Here is a 21009-nt window from a genome sequence, read left to right on the forward strand (position 1 = left end):
CCATTGCTCATGCATCGCTTGTCTTTCGCGCTGCTTATTGTTAACCGCGATCTTTTCCAGCAGCTTAAGAAACGTAGAGTGCGTGCTATAGGAAACCCTTCTCTTTTTCATTCCTCGCATGTCCCGTCTTTCGGCTTTGGAGGCGCAAGGAATGCGTAACGGGCAGCTGTCGTGCAGCGTAAGCAATATTATGCAATTTTGTAATAGGTTCGTGTACCTCATGGTGTGCCCGCCGCGGACGGAGAGGAGCCCGAGCCCGAGCCCGAGCCCTGGCGCGGCGCCGCCCGGCCCGGCCCGGCCCGGCCCGGCCCCGCGGGGAGCCGTCCCGACTTCTGCGCTTTTATGCGCCGGGCGTCCCTGTCCCCAGGGTGATGGCTGGCGGCCTGTTCTGTGCCCTCCAGCAGCCCCGTGTTCCGCGTCATCTCGTGCCCTTTGCTCGTATGATGTCTTTGACTCCAACTTCTTGTTTTTATGAGATCAAGAATTTATGAATCAAAAGATGGGGGAGTGGATCCATGTGGAGGCTGAGTCAGATTGTGAAAAATGAAAGCCAGGCAAGAGTGTGCAATTGCATATCACATTTACAAATACGCTTTCATTCATCTCCATATGTTGCTTCTGTTACTACTAATAAAGCTCTTGTTTCTTAGACTGGTGCTTCCCTGGGAACATTGTTTAATCTTCCTGGGGTTTTACTGTATAGCCTCCATATTATTTTTGTTATAGCATGTTATTTCCTGATTATTTTTTTTATTACATTGAACACATGCTAATCACAGTAAGAATTTGATAATATGGATGCACATCCCACACTCCTTTGTTCCTACTGTTTGACGTGCAAAGGAATGACAGTTTATTTATCCAGCAGCATTTTTTTCCTTCCATACTGGTAAGATTTGATAATTATAAAAACAGAAGAAAAGCCTTTTCCTTAAGCATGCACCCCTGATTGCTTCCTATTTCTTTCCTCATCCTACTAATGATACCAAACACAATCATGGTAATTTTGGAGTTGCAAGAAATCTGGATTTGTCTACTGAAATATTTCTGTAATAGCCTCTATGTGCACAGAGAGCCAGAGAGCAAGGTCTGCGTTAGCTTAATGGTATCTGGGGTTTTTCTCCCTGACAGGGAGGTGTAACTGTAGTGTATGGTAATTAGCATTGGGAAAGAAGAAGGAGGAAGAAGAATTGCATTGAAAGAAATTAGTGTCTTAAAGTCTCAAATACAAGATCTAAGTGACGATTTCAGTGACCATCTTGATTTTTATTTCAGACAAAAGGAGGCAACATGAAAACGTTTTGAAGCCAGTAGAATGGTATCATTTATCTTCTCCATGGTCTTACCCTTTATTCCCACCTTCAGGCAATTATTCTCCTTGGCTGTAGCCTTTTGCTTCCCACAGCCTGGCTCTGTCCCTCATTGCGGCAGCAGCACCTCTTACCTGTCACTCTCAAAGTGCTGTTCTGGCAGGTGGCTTTTTCTCCAACAGCTTTTTCACGTCTTCCTTGCTCTACAAGGTCGGTCTTTCTTCTTATGGCCCTCCATGTCTCTCTTTTCTGTGTCTTATTTATGATTCAGTATTTCTTCCTTGTGAAACGTTGTGCTGGTTTGCTTTACCTTCCCCTTTCTCTCTGCTTTTTATCCACTCATGCCTTTTCTCTCATTTTTGTCCCCCTTCATATGTCCTCTCTTTTTTCCTTTTTTTCCTCTTCTGTCCTTGTTTTTATATCCTGTCTTGCTCTCTCCTTTTTGAAATTTCTCTTCAGTCCGCTGCCTTACTCCACCTTCTTCTTGGCTTTTTTCCCCCCACACTGTTCCTTTACTCTTTTGCTCTTTGTCCTGCTCCGTCCTTTCTCCTGGCTTGCCTTTACATATATATGCATGTGTGCGTACAAATACCTATATATTCTATTCCAGATCTTCCATTCTCCAGCTGTAAAAATGAAGTGACTCATGCTGATAGTCTGATCCTATTGCATCTCTTTCTCAGCACCTGAAATATGCTGCTCTCTGCCTTTCCTCAAATACACATAGCTCGTAGACTGAAGAATTAAATATATGGAAAATGTTCCTAAATTCAGAAGTAGACTCAAGAAAGCAGCTTGTTCAGATTACACTGTGGTTATTATGCTCCCATTGAAAGTACCAGGGAAGGATTGCAAGCCCCCTGAATCCATGAATTTGTGGAGATAATGGCATTTTCTTCACATTTCTAAATTTCTGATTTTTGGCAATGGAAAGTCTATAATTTTAGATAAGGGACACCACTATTTTTTAAAATTGTCCTTTGGATCCTGGATTGATCCAAAGAAAGAGAAGAAAAAATGCTTTTCTTTTTTTCAATGGTCTTGTTTTATACATTTGTTAAGCCACTTTTGTGCATCTATAGTGAAAGAAATGCTTTTCTCCTTCTCAGACAGCTAAGCTCTGCCTCTGAAAAGGACTCTGTGTGGGACAAGACTGGGATCTTGGCTAGTCAGCTTCCCCTTTTTCTGGAGACAGAGAGAGAGATGTGACTGTAGAATCATATGCATTGGGTGGGAGACAGAAGAATGGATGTATTACCCCAAAATGCTATTTTAACCTTGGGGGTGGCAGAGTGGAGTTGTTTAATAACATTTCTCCTTGACTATCACTGGCTGCAAACAGTATCCTTGTGGATCAAGGGCAAATGCTAGATTTTGCTGTTTAAATAAGACTTAATGTAAAAAAAAATTTTTAATAATTAAACTATTTTTTTTCTTGTAAAAATCATACTACTAGCTGGCTGGAATGAAAACAGTTCCATCCCACAGACTCCACCTCCACTTTCTGGCATCTTACCTGACTCATAAAGAGAGTGGGGGATTTTATATGCCACCTACATCAACCTAACATTTTCCTTTGTGGTGAGAGTTAATCACCACTCTTGTCATATTATTTCACAGACCCTCCTGAAGATATGATCTGTCAGGGTGATTATTTATCTTTCAAGCCATCCTTAAAAATCCTTGTAGAATAAGGGTTTTTTTTTTCCTGAATTCAATGAAAATACACAGGTGGTCCATTGCATAAAAATTTTACGTGTTTTTTGTTTAAAAACTGGCAGTTTACTTGGGCTTAGTCCAAGATCAGGGAAGAGAGAGTTTTCTTTGTAGAGGACTCATCACTGACATGAGATGTACCACTTGGACAGATAAGATGTATCAGTTGAAGGGAGAGGACCTTCCCCAAGGAAATCAGTGCAAGATGTGTGCACTGAGAAAGGAACTGAGGGGCTGTAGCCATGATGGTCAAGGATTTAAGAGGGAAGAGTTTTGTCAGGAGAGGTAATATTTATATTAGACCAACAGATAGAACTGGAATAAAACAGACAAGCTTTGGGCACATAAAACCTCTCCTTATAAACCCTGTGTCTTGTGAGGAAGGAGATTTTATGTAGTAGGCTGACATTTGTCAAGCAAAAAATACTGCAGGAAAAAGGCTGTGAAGACAGGAATGAGAGCAAAATACAAAGATGGCAACATAATAAATATGGTCTGTGCAGGAGGCAATGGAAGAAAGAGTAGGAAGAACTGAAAATGCATCTTCGGGAAGTTATTTAGAGTCACAAAATGAAGGATGCAAATTACCCTAGAAAGTGAGAGAAAGCTTGGAAAGCAAAGAGGGTGATATTTTTGCAAAGGAGATTGCTGAAATGAGGTATATGGAGGGCAGAGAGGAAGGAACAGCTGAGACCACTCTGGAATTCAATGCTTAAGGCAAAATCCTTAGCGTGAAGGAGAAACAACGAATGCATTTGATAAGAGTCTCCTTATTTCTCTGTTACAAGGTCAGGCAGACTCAAGGAATGGGAAGGAAAGAGGAAAAGCAAAAGAACTGAAATTAACAGTTTACAGTACAAATATGGATGAAGGAAGGGTAAGAAAGTTGCTACAGTGTTGGCAGAGAGGAAGAAGCCTTTTGGGAACTTGAAAAATGATGGAGCATCAAGAGGGGCGCTGCAAGACATGGGGCAGTGAGCTCCACAGCATTGGGACCACGGGAGCACCCAATCTGGAATGAGTCAGCTGAACATATCCAAATGTTGGTTGTTTCTGTTCTTTATGTATATAAGCCTTAAAATGCATTGAAGATTCAGAAACAAATGCTGCAGCTGTCTTCCCCTTCCTGTCACACCTCTCTTTCTCTCCCATGCCTGACTTAATTCCCATAGTCTCTCTTTTCATGCATTGTGGGTCCTCAGTCCAACTCTGATCACTGGTTATCCCCTGTGCTTGGTTGATAATTGGGACAGAAAAACTCAAGAAGAAAGAGTTAGGAGTCACTGGTAAAGATCTGAAAATGGATCCTTTGAATTGGAGGCACTAGCAGAGAGGAAAAAGAGAGAAACATATGAGGAAGGAGCAGATGGGGGAACAATAACAGTGGGGAAGCTAAAGGTGTTGCAGCCTCAGGAGGAAAGTGAATGTAGGAGGCTGGAGCCACGGATGGTCAAAATAACAATGTGGTACCAATAATATGGCACTCAACTGACATTTTAAACCTGCTGCCTCTGAAAACCCTTTGTGTTTTGAAAACTGAGCCTTATATTTAGTTGTCTAATTGCTGCTTCCTAGCAAGGACTGCTAGTGTCTTGGGGCTATCGCTTTGTCCACCAGCCCCTATTTTCTTCACTTCTAGTCTAGTGGTTGCAACTGTATCTTCAGCAGAGAGCTCTTTGCACCCTTGCCTGATGTAAATATTGATGTATCCCTAATTACCCCTTGATTTCTTTTGAAGGGAGATTGCCTTTTTTAGCCCATATCGGTATAGCAACTAGCACACTAGCTGCTCTTGATAATGACACTAACTGCTGTGCTATCACAATACAAATGGTAATTAGAGCTAAATTAAAACAGCATTCACAGACAGTTTGTATGGTTTGGAATTTGGACATGGGCTAAACTGGACTGAAACCCATTTTTTTCAGAGTTTGTGGGAACTACAAGCTTTTCAACCCTGAACAGCCAATCAGTCATTTATTTGTCTCTGTACAAGTATCACATGTTCAATGGGACCAAGGGGCAGCAAACCTCCTGGGGCTTTGAACCTTCTGGCACTTACAATGGGTATGAGAAGAAGAAGGAATGAACAATTTAAAAAAAAGAATAAAGAAAAGAGAAATGCAAAGTGAAGGAGCTTTGTGCATTTTGGCAGTGGTTCTTTAGTAGCATAGCAATATACAACAAAAAGGGATTGTCTGGTGCATGTAGACCAGTTACCTGCTACTTCAGGAATTATATCATAGAAGTCTTTTCAAAAAATTATCAGATGTCATCTTTATGCTATGGAAGATATGGATTTCTTCATCTTTCCCCTCCACCTCCCTCCTGCACCTCCACCCCCGCTATGAAGTAAAGGATGTAAGTGAGGTTTCTACTTCTCATTTGCAGTGTAAGTTTACCATAAACATTTTAAGCATTTTAAATTATTGTCAGTTCTTGTGCCAGAATTTACTTTTACCTTAAACAACTCTTGTCTCCTTAGTGTTCACCCCTGAGCTATTTGCAGAGTGTAGCTAACTCCCCTTTTAGCTGTTTTGTCGGCTGCGCAAGCCATGCTTTCCTCATCTCCTTCCCTACAATATTCTTTCCCTTTCTGTACTTCTGTGCTTCTGAGCTGACCTCTAACGCTCAGATGACTCTCTGGCTATGGTAATGTGATCTAGTGGTTGCAGTGGAGGAAGGGGTCAGCAGTCCTGGATTGTATTCCTGATTCTGTTATTGGATGGTGTGAGATCTGGGGAAGGACATTAATCTTTGTTTCCCCATAGGCTGCAATAATAGTCAGATATCTTCATTACTTCGAGATGCTTGCAGTAAAATTACTATAAATATGCCAAATTTATTATTAATATGCATGTTACAATATTTTCAGTATCCTATATCAATGAAATTGGACACTGTGCCATTCCATTCCTTTTAGTTTGTGGCATGGCATGCAATACTTTTGAATATACCTGTCTGGTTTACAGAATCAACCCATGAAACCAACATTTACATTTGACCTTCCCAGGCACCCATACATCAATGATAAAGCAGCTTTCATGTATTCCTGACTTTTTCATTAATTGCATGCTTTCCGATGTTTTTTTAATCATTTTTAGTACTTTCTGAAACGGGGGGAAGACATGGGTAATGTTACTGGAAGACTCTAATCGAACGTAGAGACTCTCATTTAGGGGGAATGTCTGTCATGATGGATTAGAACTGCACATGTCACTGCTCTTCTTTCTTCAGTCCTGCACATAGGGGGTGAGTTTGTGATACTCACTGCCCCGTTCTGTTGAGCATGCCTGTATTAGACCTGTATATATGACATGAAGGTTGTTGAAAAGTCTTACTTTTCAACTTTTGGCAATACTTGTGTTGTGATGCGCCCATTACAGCAACTCTGAAGAGCCTTAATGACCTTGGTATGATCTTCAGTCTAATTTGGCAGCGTAGTCTCCACTTCAGCATGTTTTTATATCCATTACATACTATTCCCAGACACATTTTGGGGTATGACCATTGCTCTAGGCCCCTTTTTGCTACACAAATGACCTATAGCAATGTAGAAGGTCACAGAAATCCACCGAAACCTGGGGATGGGAGCTTGTAGGAGGACGAGGTGCACCTCATGTCTGTGTTGGTTGTCACATAACTCCTCTTAACTCAGAAGCAACTCTCATCTCCTGGGGTTTCTTATCATCTCTCTCACACCCACTCTCCCCTTCTGGCCTGCAAGTATTGGTCTGTAACTCTTCATATTTTTCACCATGGCTGAAATAGCACCTTCTTAATGGATATCCTTTCAGCAGCAATGAAAATAGTCTCTAAGATTTGGGTAATTCTCCATTACTCCATAAAATCCAGAAGAATAGCTTGTTTAAATGTCATAGCAGTTCTTCAAGCTTATTATTATTACTTAATTTAGAAACCATGGCTCCACTGTAAAAGGAGGTGTTTAGATAGAGCAGACTCAGTGAATATATGGTCTTCTGGTTTCCCAGAGAAACTGAAAAGATGAGGTCAAAGATGAAGCGATATTCACATTTGGCAAGGCACAGAGCTTTTTTTTTTTTTGAATCTGCACTTTTTACTTTCAGTTGCATAAGATGTCATGGAATGAGTAATACATCTTTCTAATACATACCATGTAGTTAATATTCCAGAAACCAGTCGCCTCTGATTTTTGTTGTCACACCCATTTCGAATCATCTGTACTTTTGTAAATGACAAATTGATGCCACGTAGCTGAGTTGATGCCATGCCATGCTGCTTTTCCTGCAAAGCAGGATTGCTCTAGTGCTGTTTGAGATCATCTCCCTGTAAGTCTGTAAGTGGTTGGCAGGCTCTGACCTTGCTGTGTTTTTAGAGCAGCTTTGCTGAATTACTCCAAGGGCAGGAGTGAAAGCCTGCACTAAAGTACAGAGTTACTGCTGACAGATTGACCAGTGGCTCTAGATAACTCCAAGCGGGATATAAAGGGAAAGAAGCCTGTTGTTTAAGGAAAGGATTTGTGAAGCAGCAAATCCTGATAACTGTGAAACTTGAAGAGGAAGCTTGCACTGAAGTTTGTGTTGTGTTAAGGTTGTGACTTACTGGTAAAACATCAGGAAGAGCCTGGATGTGTTCTGTGTTGAGGCTGAGTTACAGATTTAGCCTATCTGTGTTCTCATGAATATAAATTCATTTCTGTTGCATGCATAAGGACTGATTTAGTACTGAAGGTTTTCAGAGTATAGTTACGATAATATACATTTCTCTTAAACCCTCGCACTCTTTGTGGGAAAGCCGACTGGAGTGTAATTTTAGCAGATTACAGTACTGGATGTACTCTTTAAAACATTTAAAGGGTATCGATCTCTGAACATCATACTTGTGGTTGCAGACCCAGGTTAAACCCCCTCATTGACTAATCAGAATAAGGACAGCAGTATTTGGTCTCCTGGTAGTCATTCTTCTTGCAGCACTGTGTCTCTCTGCTGCTTCGCCTTGGGTCATGAATAAGATTTTATTTTCTTTAAAAATTCAGTGTATATTCCCTGCAGACAGCTCTAATCTACAGTCCTCCTTCTTGCTTTGTGCATAAGCATCTCTGATTGATAGCCCCACAATCCTGAGAAGTATTTGCAGCTTTAGCTCTTTAGTGCAGTGCTCTGTCTGTACTCCTGAAACCATAGATCAAATTGAATGTAATGTACATGCAGCAGGGACTGAGTTTGTAGCATTTCTTTATAATTTAAGAGAGAGGAGGCACGTTCAGTTCTAAATATTCTTGTGGTCCACATATTCTATGTGGTATCCATAGGCATAAATCTCTTCACCACAAGAACTGCATGTAGGTATCCAAAGTTAGAATTTCAATGATAACTTTACAAGATCGATCATGTAAAATACAGCAGAGTATATGGGATTGTGGCTGGAGGGGTTATCATTCATGTTCAATTACCTGGGAAGAAACCTGGAATTTTGAAATCGATCCATGTACCCCTCCGTAATTGGAAGAAAAAAGACATTTCAGATTAGTTTACCTTAGTCTAGTAGATGCTCCTTATTACTTCAGAAGAAAACAAATATTGCCTCATCATCACATGCTAGACAGCAGACACAGAGAAAAATTCCTTCCAGTCCAAAATACAACTGACAGGTTTTTCACATGAGGAAGCATCACCAATGTCTCACTGTGAATCATCACATTTTGGTCGTTTTACTACCTAGGCTAAGCTTGTTTCGAAACAACCATAAAATATCTGCTTGTTTTCTCATTTAGCACTATTTAATGGTACATGTTGGCTGAAAGATTTCTTGTTTAATAACTTTAAGGTAGATTGCCACACATTATAAAAGGGAGAGGATCTGCAGTTTGCAGAAACATGCTCTTCCAACAAGCATGAGTTGCTGGCATCTGGCTATTTGTAAACTGTATTTAACAGATCTTCTGTCTGTGCTTTTAGGAACGATTTTGAGCAGATGAAAGAACCCATTAGAAAGCCCTTTCTTCTCCATGGAAACATTCTGTCATTTGTTGCCCTTCTTTGTGTTTGAGAAATAGTAAAACAAATAGTAGCAGCAAATTTCACTGTAAGTTTCTTGACATGCAGGATTAAATCCAGATTTTCATTATTTTATACAGCAAGAGAAATTAAGGAAAGGGACAATAATTGGACAGAACTAATAAAACATTCATATTTAAAGAGCAGAACAAATAATGAGGTCCAATTGGTGCTCATTTAATCTAATGAGGATTAAAATAGATTGTCAGAAGTTTAGCAAATATCAGAAGAATTGGAATGTTGTCTGGAAGGTGAGAGCTTGAGTTTTTCCTACAGATGTTTATTTTTTCATCAAAACATCGTAAAAACAAAGTGCTGGTTATAGAAATGTAACCTTTATGGTTGATTAGTAAATTACAAGAGAGTAGCCCAATGGTCATGGGGATTTAGAGGGAATACCACAGAGCTCAGCACTGCAAGGGCAGCTTTTAATAGCAAAAAAAAAAAAAAAGAAAAAAGCTGAATGTCATTCCCCTGCTTGAGAAGCAGTCCGAAAGGACAGATGATAGTCCTCCCATTGCCCTGCATACACACCATTGGCGCTAACTTGGCACTGGTCTTACAGACTTAGCAGCGAGGCCACTAATGGAAAAAACTGCTGAAGAAGCTTCTCTGTCTATCTATCTGTCAATATATTAGGCCTAGGGAAAGCAGAGGTAGAAGCAGGCTTCACATGGGATTTCTCAGCAGGACTACTCTCCCATTTCAGATCCAAGAGTCTGCAGTGATTTATATCTATAAATATATTTTCAGTTCATTTTCCTTTTAACGATGCTGAAGAAAGGGGAGTCAACACAAAGCAAGATACATCTGTCACTCCTTACTGCTCTGGTTCTCTTAGATGGGAAGATAGCAGCAGACAGATTGCTGTTTAGTGCTTAGAACTGCCTAGAAAAATACTGTGGTTGCTTTTGTTTTTGTTTTTCTGAGGATGCTTCTGAGGAAGAAAAAAAATGCTAGCACAGATAATTGATTGACTCACAGCATCAAAAGTAGCTGTAAAGCAAAAACATGGCCAAACATTTTCCTCAAAACCCTGAAACTTTCCAAATGTCACCTTGATGCTTCAAAACACTTCTTCTTGCATGGGCTGTCCCTGCCTCCCAGGGATCTGGCTGTTTGGCTGACCCACATCTTTCATGGTGCAGCACGGTCTCTCTCAGTAGGGATCTTTGGGGGAGTCCCTGGCTGCAGTATGCCATGGAGAAGGTCCATCTGGGAAAACACCACATAAAGCATGTTCAAGGTCTAAGGGATCCAGCTTCAGCTTCCAGGAGTCACAGAATCACAGAAGAGTTGGGGTTGGCAGGGACCTCTGGAGATCGCCTGGTCCGACCCCCTGCTCAAGCAGGGTCAGCTGGAGCAGGTTGCTCAGGGCCGTGTCCAGTCAGGTTTTGAATGTTTCCAAGGATGGAGCCTCCACAGCCTCTCTGGGCAGCCATGTCCATGGTTCAACCACCCTCACAGTAAAAGTCAGGCATCATGGCAATACTTCCTAACACAAAAACTAGTAACTGGTAAACTCTTGAATGTTTTCATTTTTTGAAAAAAAAGTAAAAAGAAAGAAATGCAACTGTTTTCATCAAAAAAACATTTTTTTTAAAGGTAACCTAGTTTTCCTTTCAGTAAACTCTCCTGATGTACAGTTTGGGAATAATCCTGCTAATTTTGTCTTTATACCAGAGCAGTGCCTGTCTGTAGAGTGCCTTACACTGTTAACAGAACTGGTGGTGCTCCTGTAGGCCATTATTGACATTATTTATTTAGCACCTAGCAACCTCAATCAGGGCCCTTTGTACTAGGCACTGTCCAAACAAAGCGGGGGGGAAGACAGCCTGTTCCCAAAGAAGGCAGTCTTTAGCCGTTAAACAGTATGCTGCAAAGAAATAGGTGGAGGGAAAGAAGGAGGGAAGCAATGGCACTAAAGCTTTCATAGTAATCTCTGGACTTCAGTATCACTGTTTCCCTCATCACAGCCATACATGGAAAAAGAGTGAGGTCCTAGCTGCACTATCCAAGGGTTTTAGCTAGTTAAATGGGCAGAGTTGTCCTGTAGGGTAACCTTTTCTGGAGACAAATGAAAGCACTCTGGTGCCTTTTATGTGCTGTTTTCATTTGAAAAGCTGCAGTACAAGTGGAATTAACAATTGATGCATATTTTAAAAGCATATACTTCTTAAAAAGCATAAGAGACAGTCATTTACATTTTGCAGTTGCAGTATTTTTCTGTCAAGAAACTAGCTCAAGAGGAAAAGAAATGCACAGTTATTTCTTGTCTTGGAAAAATGCCTTTCCATAGAAAAGAATATCTTCAAGTTTGCAAACAAAACCAGTAGGGGATTTTTTTCCCCATGTTGTTTCCCAGATAGAGGCCTACCAAAGGAAGAAAACGAACTGTTTAAGTAGGCAGGTCTCAGCATTTCAAAGTGCATTCAGCGTTTTCAGGTCAGTTCAGAATTTAACATGCCAAATCCCTCCACTGTGAAGAATGCCAGAAAAAATGGCATGAGGTGAATGGCAGAGGTGAAGAAATAGTTCAGTCCAGTTCCAGATTTTAGGAGCTTGTGAAAATCATATCTTTGGACATTTTAAAGAAGAGGGAAGAAATTAATCTATCAGGGCATGTTTAGGGGTACCTGGTCCTCAAAAAGCAGAGTATGGAGTTCTTGAGGCTCCTTCCTTGGGCACGTTTCTATGATTTAACATTGTTTATTCATATTTTCCAAAAGAATGTTTTGCTGTGCCAAGCCTCAGAATCCATTTTTCTCTAAAAATCTGCTGTGGCAGGCTGGGCATGGTCTTTGTCCATATTTTTCCATCTGGTTCAGACTTAGCCATGGGTCTTTGCCACGCTGTGAGTTCACCTGAAGGAGAGCTAAACTCCCAGTGTGCCCATCTCCTTTCTCTTTCTATCAAATTGCTTTTCTTTTAGTTTGAAAGAGAATCAGTAAAATATGTTCATTTATGGTCACCAGTTTGTATAACCCCATACAGATAAAACAGATACAGATAATAATACAGACTTCCTGAAACTAGCAAAAAATACTAATGTTCATAAAGCAAAACCAATTAAAAGAAAGCATCAACAGCTTTCAGTCTGTTTTCTTTCCTATCCTCCATGCATTAGGTTAGGATGCTGACTGTTCCACGGACTTGAGGATGGTTTATATGTATTTACCCAGTTTTATTTTTTTTTAGTATTTGCATGCTTTTGTCATGAGCATTTTGAGATTCTGGTGCAGTGGGGAAGTTTGTTGTGTTCTTGTGCCCTGTTACATGAAATTTTCCTGTATCCTGTTCTTTTCATCCTAGGCGCAAAATATCCCATTTTAGAATGACAAAATACTCATTTTCTGCAAGAAGCAAAGGAAACCTGAACATATCTCTTAGGTCTCACGAAGGCAAAACTACCATTAACATTAAAGAAGAAAGTGCTTTGCTTGAGCAAAACCTGAATATTAAGGACATCATAGTGCCAGATTTTAGCTTTTAGACAAGCGGGAGTGTTGGAGGATTTTCACAAGAGTGGAGAGCAGACAGGACAGTTTTTACGCACGACACGGAGGGGCTCTAGGCCTGCTGCTGTATCCTGGGGTCGTTGCACTGATCCATCCCCAGCGGCTGCCTGGTGGCAGAGCCCCAGGGTAGGACGTGCACTTCTGTGTTTGAGGGACCTTGGCAAAGCCCAGCCCAGTGTCCCACCTCCGCACCCTGGCCCGAGAGCAGAGCAGCGCCTGCTATTGCCCGGCATACCCCAACTTCAAATGCTCAGTGTTGCACTTCTTCCCAGCGCCCAACAGACCACCCAGCCACAAGATGCCTTGTAAGGTAAAGCAGTCAGCATCTGGCCTGGCACAATCAGCAGCTCGCCCTGGCTGGGGGCAGCATCTCACATACGGAGGATTTGTAGCCACAGAGCTTTCTCATACAGTTTGGACCCAGGAGGCTGGTGTCAATGGAGACATGGGCACATAAATCCAGTCCCAGCCTGTAAGGCATCTGCTCCTTCAGGGAGCAAGGGGACCTTTTTATGCACTTCGTTGCAACAGAGTTTGTTTGTGATTGATTACATTTTCTTTCCAAATACTGCCTGTCTGACTGATTGCAAATGTGGGCAATAATGAGAGAAAACAGGCCAGAATTAAGGGCACCATCTTGTTTCTCCGCAAAAGAGAGAGCAGAGCTGAGCACACAGCAACTGGTGCAGCAGGTTGGCACAGGTGCCCGTTTGGGTCTGTGTGTACAGCCCATACATTACGTCCCAGATTTCTCTCTCCTGTTTACTTTCTGTCCATTTTCATGTGTACCATCAAGCTCTTTTTTTCTCTTCTTGTCTCTCCTAGCCAACAGAGTGTAATTCATAGGCCCTCTTCGAAGGAGGTGCCCTGGGATGAGACTGGAAGCTGATTGGGGGCAAAAGGCTGGAGATTTGCCTTTCTGTGACACACTCAAAGTGTCCTGCGAAACACCAAATCATTCATATCAAAAGCCCTGGTTACAGCATAGTTATTCCCTGGACCCATGTAGTAAAACACATGTAAATCCATAGTGTAGAGCAGGCATCCAGTTTTATGACCCATTAACATACTGTCTTTTTATTACTGTTCTTCTGGATTACAGCAGTCAGCGAAAGGTCGAAAGTTATGGCCTAATGAAGGAAAAAATCAGGGACAGAATCAGGCATTTTTGATGTAAACTGGTGAAAAGAGACCTGCTTTCCTGAAAGCAGAAGGCACCAAATGCCAGAGACCATTTCAGTCCCTGTAGCTTCTCTCAATCAACTTGAAGCCTAGAAGCCCCTCATTTTTTTCTTCCTATCTACTTTCCTGGTTCTGTGCCAGGTGCTTCTTGCCACCTCCTTTCAGCTTTTCTGCTCTTTGGTATTTTTGCTAGCTAACTTGAGTATAGGGAGTTTCCAGTAATTCAGCTAGCCAGCTTAAAGTTTAATTATTTTTATGTTCCACTGTAATATATGGCGTAAAACAATAGCCACAGAAATGCAAACACGCACAAAATAATAAACTTCTGCCCACCTGCAAAAAACAGGGTTTACTGGAGTTTGTAATAACTGTATAAAATAATTTTAAACAATCTAATATAAAGGTGGCTTCAGTGATCTCTTATAACTGTCTCCAGACCATTCCAGGATGATTTGGTTTAATCCATGTTGTAATCATTGTTTTCTCTGGCAAGGACCAATTCCTGCAATGTTCTCAGAAACATGTTCATCCCCAGCCCATATTTACCAAGTAGATGCCAAGTAGACCTGGGTTCAGCAATGTTTACAAGGCCAGTTTGATGGGAATTTAAACAGAAAACAACACAAAAACATATACAAACCAGAGTAGTTCCCACCAGCAATTCAAAAATGCTTGCTGTGGGTCATGGGGCATTTATCTCAGACGTCAGAGATGTCATTGCATCTCTTGTCTCTGCATTTAGTTCTTCCTTCCTCCCCTGAATCAGTCTCCCATCTTTCAGTAAAATTATACTGTAGAAGAATAAAGAAGAATCTGATCTTTTGGTGTTCTTTCCCAGCAGCTCCAAGCACTAGAGAAAGAGCTTTCAAGATGCCGGAGCCAGCAAAGTCCACTTCTGCCCCCAAGAAGGGCTCCAAGAAAGCCGTGACAAAGACCCAGAAGAAGGGGGATAAGAAGCGCCACAAGAGCAGGAAGGAGAGCTACTCCATCTACGTGTACAAGGTGCTGAAGCAAGTGCACCCGGACACCGGCATCTCCTCTAAGGCCATGGGCATCATGAACTCCTTCGTCAATGACATCTTCGAGCGCATTGCCGGCGAAGCATCCCGCCTGGCACACTACAACAAGCGCTCCACCATCACCTCGCGAGAGATCCAGACAGCGGTACGCCTGCTGCTCCCCGGAGAGCTGGCCAAGCACGCAGTGTCTGAGGGCACCAAGGCTGTGACCAAGTACACCAGCTCCAAGTAGCTGGCCGCTGGTCTCCGTCGGGACTCATAGGCGGAGATGGGCACCAGAAGGGCAGCTGCTACACAGATAAATGTCACTGCTACTACTGACGGCAGTTTGCACTCTTGGGACGGGCATTAGAAGCTGTCTATTGAAAGAGGAGATGGTGATCTGGATGTCGGCTTATTTTCCTGTTCAGGACATGCTACGGGTTTTGTACATCACGCCTTAGGCAATGCTGACAGAGAAGGCCTCTGCTTTCACATCTCATTCAAAGGAGAGTGTATTCTTCTCCGTGCTCCGAAAACATGCATGTTTGGCACTGGCAGGGGAGACGGGCGACAGCCGCGTAGAGACGTGGTCTCTGAAGTCTTCCTGTTTGGCTGCTTCCTTCCAGTCCCCAGAGACGGGCCCAGGAGCCGGTGTTTGTCGTCGCTCTCTCGCGGGCCGGACCTGCCCTGTCCCCCGGTGCCTGCAGCAGACAGGCCCTGATGCCTCCGCTAACGCACAGGGCGCAAGCTGGAGTGAAACCCAGGGCGGCTGAAAGGAGGGCTGTGCTTGACAGTAGTGTGTGAGGCCTCTTTTAAAGAGAAAGTCCGACAGGCAGGCCGGTGCCTGGGGAAATTTCAGCGCTAGCTCTTCCCCTGTGTCCCTCCAAACCAGGGAGCGACTGAGCTGGCTGCAGATGGGGGCACCCGGGCCCTGTTCGCCCGAGGCCGGCCCGGACGTTTGAGCTGCCTGTGCCAAGACATACGGACAGAAAAGGGGGGATGTTGGGTTGCTTCCCATCCCTGGCTGCTGCTTTGCCTGCTTCGAAGACCTACTTCGGTGTGCAAGACACTACTGTTTCTGCCGCTGCCTGGAGACCTTCTCTGCTGTGCTGCTGCCTGTGCTGCCTCCCACCGTCATCTCTGTAAGCACGGGCAGACCAGGCTGGCAACAGGCAGCTCACCTCATCCCAGGTCCCTTGTGCTACCCATCTGCCAGGAAACAAAACAAAACAAAACAAAACAAAACAAAGGGTGTGGAGGGAGCAACGCTTACCTGCATCCCAGTGATACTTCAAATAATTTTAAATGACTTCAGATATTCCCCATGCTTTTTCAAAGTTCATACTAGGATGAACAATAACAAAATCTTGATAAAAGCCATAGAGATTAGTGGAGGAACCTCTCCATTAAAAGTTTAACTTGGCAGAAGTGCTGGGTAGCACAATGAGACCATGGGCAGAACTGTGAAGCTGAAGCTTCCTACTCAAAACACAACACTAGCCAACATTAAAAAAAAAAAGCCAAAATCTCTGGTAGGCTGTAGTACTTCAGATCAAAAATGTTCATGTGTTTAAAATAACAACTGATTGCTGCAGTTTATTCTGTAAATGAAAGGGCGGCAAAAACAGAAAATCCATTAGTTCAGTTTCACCCCAAACTCCCAGACTTTCTTTTTAATGAAAATGTAAGCTCATACCCCAAAATAACAACGTTGCACTACATCTCTCACTTTCCTCTACATTTATCTGTATCCTGGTTTTTTACACTCTGAGAGTGATGAGGACCCTTGACTAATTAATGTTACTTTTGGAACTGCAGAATTCTGCTGTTCCAGAAGATTCAATTGTTTCTTGTTTTCTTTAGTGTTGTAGTAACTTTGCAGTTGGTCCTGAAGCAGGGACTGCACAGACCTGCACAACCAAAAGCATCTCCAAAAACCCAGAGCAGCATGGGCTCCTAGGTGGTGGTGTGCTGGGGAGGAAGTACAGATCCACACCTCTGTACACATAGGTCATCTAGTATATCCCTGTACCATCCCACTCCATCATACCCACCTGCAAGGGCTCAGGACAAATGGCAATTACTCAGAGATGTTCTTCCACTCCCCTACTGCAGCTTGGGGTTCCCACACCAGAAAATAGGCCTTCTTTCCCATACTTTGCTCAGTGATCGTACACTGCTAGGCTTTCAGCCGCATTTAATCCAGTGACCCCAACAGGACTCTCTGGTGATATCTTTTGGAAAGAGATTCAAATTTCTGTCCCCAGGACACAGAGTTTTGGAGCAAAAGCTGGGTCTCCTGCTGTCAGCACCAGAACAACGAATTCCCAGTGCTGGTATCCATGTTTGGTAGCAGCAATCCATCACTCACCTGGGCCATTTGGCCACAACCCTTTGGAAGTGCCAGCTTAGCACTTCCTTTTGTTTTCCAATTGAATAGCCAAAGCCAGGTACCAGACATGAAAATATACCTGAAGTGGACCTAAAGCCACTGTCATTGGCCTTCCTTCCACCAAAAAGCAGATGACGCAGAAGGGGAATGAATATAAAGTGAAGGGCTGGTTGGCAGCACTGAAACTTTTTCCTCCAATCCGTATGAGCCGCAAGTCAGAATTCATCCCATCCAGGATTTCACTGTCGTATAGGAATAGAGAGCTGAATAGAACTGTTCCAATTCAATGATATGTGCAAGCCAGGCTGATGCTGGGCCTCCCCCAGGTTTACTCAGCACAGCTTCAAAATCCTCATTGCTTTCCAACAGCCCAGAGCTCCACTCCAGTCTCTACAGGCGGTACAACTGCCTGCAGTAAGAAGTCCAGAAAATAAAATTAAACATTCTCCCTGCAGAGCCTCCTGGCCAGCTAACGTAGCAGGGGAGCAAGGCTGGGCTCTCAGACAAGAAGTGTTGGCCCGTTACACACAGTCACAGCGTCGGGCTCATTTTCTTCTCTGTGAGGTGGCACTGTTTTCACCTCCATTTTCAGAGATTGTTTTGGAGAGAGGAGACATGACAATTTAAGGAGAGTATAAAAATACTTGAGGGCTTATAGAGGATATTTATATTGTTTAAAGAAAAGTCACTGAGAGTGAGCATCTCCATCCCTTTATAGTTTAGGCTGTAGTTTGACACATATTTTGCTCTTCACTCTCCCCTTGTATCATTCTTTGACTTGCCCCTGACAACATGGAGAACAGGACTGGGGAATCGATCCATTAAACTGAACCTTAAAATCAACCGTATTTTCTCCTTGCAAGCTTCATTTTAAGCTAGTTCTGGTCCCTGATCTGGTCTGTCACCATCATACGGACATTAGTGACAGTCACTGGCCCCAGCGACTGGCATAAACTAGGACTGCCTCAGAAAATAGTTAACAGCATTTGTGAAATTATGGCCCTTGTGTGAAAAGACAAATGAAAAAAGGAAATCTGTGTCTCTTGCAATAGTCCCGTTAGCAGAAAAGACATTACTTTTAAATATACCACTATGAATGTTTCCCTTGCAGTGTTCCATGAACAGTTTCTATAATAATCCTGACACTGGAAATCAGACACATCTGATTTTTTCAGATCACACTGGATGTAAAGTGTTGCACAAGGGAAAGAGAGCAGATTGTCGGTGGGACTCTGCTCCTATTCAGCCACCGAGGTGAAGTGATTAGAGGCTTCTTGCTCAGCAGCCGAACATCATGTGAGACAGCCTACCCTTCCCCGCAGTTGACTGCTTGCACTGGCTCATGGTCACATCACTTTAATTGGAATTATTTTGACTGTGATAGGCTTTGGACTGAGGCTTAAAAGTAGAGACACTAGAAAATGGTCTAAAAGTTCAAGGATCAAAGTATTCTTTGTCCACATAGTAAACTGAATTGTGGCATGTTCCACAAGTCCCTTGCAATGGGATTTTCTGCAGAACCTGCTTTTAACAAGATGTATTTCCAGTTCTTGGAGTTGATAAAATACTTTAAAAATGAAGATAACATACAAAGCCCTCCTCCCCCCTTCCTGAGTCCTCCTGCCATCCCAGGAGCATCTCTGAGATATTCCTGTGCTTTGCCAGTAAAAAGCCAAATGCAGATTGAAAGTTGGGAAAGGGGACTGCAAAAGAATAATACAAGCCTTATATTACCCCATAAGGGTTGCTGCATGGGCATGGTCTGGAGGTTTGCTCATGCTCAGGACAGGTAGGTCTGTAGTCAAGCACTAGGAAAAAAGAGTAGCAGCAAGTACAGGATGAGTACAACATTGTGCCTGTCCTGGACAGCACTGTGAGTCTGAGGAAGTGGTACTTGACAGCCGAGACAGATCCCTGCCCAGAGTAACCTGTGTCACTACGTGCCCTTCTGCCCTTGCCACAGGCAGCAGCACAGAGGTAGCCCCAAGTCCCAGCAGCCCCACCACGGCACTGATGTCAAGCTTGGCATGGACTATGCACAGCCTTGAGCATTTGTCAGCGTCATAGCATTCCTGATGGTTTAAACTGAGAGCAAATTGTTTACAGGAAACAGAAGAACTTGAAAGAACCCATAAAAATCACTTGCTGCCAGAATTTCAGGAGTTCCCTGGGAACAGCAGCTGGGGAGCAATCTCTCACACTTACTATCCATGCATGGTATTTTTCAGGCTTATGTACACAGAGTTTTTCTGACAATAAGTGTTACATAATGTATGATCTATGTTGTATTACTGTTGTTTTATGACATATCTTACAGCTAAATTACATGTTTTCTGTTAAATGTATAAATAAAATGTAAATGCAGACCTGTTCAAAGTCAGGTGATACTGAACTCTCCAGATGTCTTTGTTTCTTTCACATCAATGAACCCTCAAAGCCCTACATTTCTCTTTCTCCAAATTGCTTCCTCCAGTACTCAGGGTCACAGCAACCACCCTTCCAGCAGAGATGGTGGCCTTGCTGGTCCTCACAGAGAGTTAGTCCCAGACCAGAGCAGTCCCACAGTGGTGAGCTGAGAGGATTTCTTCCCCTTGGTACCCACCTGCTGCTGCCCTGGGGCAACAATGCCCATCACATCCTTTTGCATTTTTCCTCCCATCTCTGTGTTTGAAGTGGGGGCAGCTCTGCCCACAGCCTCAGCCTGCCGCTGTGAGTCATCGCGAGGGGTGTCACTGACCTCAGGGATCATCACAAGACCAACGGGTGCCTTTTCAAGCTCTTCCACTGAACTTCCCCACGGTCGAGCCTGAGCATGGCTGGCTGGAGCCTGCTCTCTCTCGGCTTCTGACTCACCCTTCATCTGGGGGTGAGGAGGAGGAGAAGGGCAACGAAGTGGCTTTACCTCCCACACACACTCCTGGCACCAGAATGAGATATTGCACACAGTCAGTTATGCATATGTATAATCCGCTTTGCCTGCTGTATGGGAGAAACAAAAGCGTTATGATAAAGTGGATGTAAGTGCTGCTAGTTTCAGTGTTAGGCACCGAAAATGCAATGGCATCTCTGTCCATGACAGAATTTAGACTAAATGTGTCTCTCCTCACTGCAAGTAGAGGACTGCAGGGAGGATGCCCATACTGCTGCGTAACTATGTATGTAGCTGGCAACTTGTCCTTACCCAAATTCCTGTTTGTGGTGCAGTCTACCTGGCAGCTATCATTTAACCCCAAAGTGCCAACACTTTTAACTTGCACAAACTGAAGCACTGTGGTTTGGAAACGTGTTTTATACACATTCAGCATTTCTGTTTATCTGAATTAGCAATCATTGCCACTAGAAACATCTTTGCTTGGACTGTGAGAGGTATATAGGTAACAAACATGGGAAAAGCAGTACTTGTAACTAACTGACGTGGAAGTGGAGTATTTCTTTCCAAAGAAATGCTGTTGTTAATGTTGATTTCCACTTGATACCCCTGTGCAATGTTGATTTCCACTTGATACCCCTGTGCAGAGCAGCAACCACAAAGCACTTCCATAACAGAGCTGACACCTGGGCCTTGGGAAGACCCAGACCAGGATACACGAGGTAGAGCAGCGCTCATTCTTCCTCAGGATCCTGGGAGAAGGGAAGCAGTAGTTACTCAGCGTCAGGAGCATGGCCATACTTGGTGTGCAAGGGGGCTGCCAGACTGAACCCAGACCTGTGCACGGCCACACGGAGCCAGGGTCTGAGCGTGCTCTCAGAGCACCCTGCCTTTGATATGGCCCAAGCTGCCCTGGGTTCCCATCTCACACACCATCTTTCACCATCTGCATTCCCACAGGAGAGTCCACTACAATTTAGCTG

The 21009-nt window shown here is 43.3% G+C and overlaps 1 protein-coding gene across 1 annotated transcript; it reads left to right on the plus strand.

Annotated features, from left to right (window-relative positions):
* Nucleotides 1–1292: 1292 nt before the first annotated feature.
* Nucleotides 1293–19549, plus strand: LOC106487754 (histone H2B 5-like). Its single transcript, XM_013946552.2, has 2 exons — nt 1293–1318; nt 14606–19549. Exon 2 carries the CDS (start codon nt 14635–14637, stop codon nt 15013–15015), a length of 381 nt encoding a protein of 126 aa, XP_013802006.1. The 5' UTR covers nt 1293–1318; nt 14606–14634; the 3' UTR covers nt 15016–19549.
* Nucleotides 19550–21009: the final 1460 nt, after the last annotated feature.

This window comes from Apteryx mantelli, chromosome 1 (assembly GCF_036417845.1).
Source record: "Apteryx mantelli isolate bAptMan1 chromosome 1, bAptMan1.hap1, whole genome shotgun sequence".
NCBI lineage: Eukaryota > Metazoa > Chordata > Aves > Apterygiformes > Apterygidae > Apteryx > Apteryx mantelli.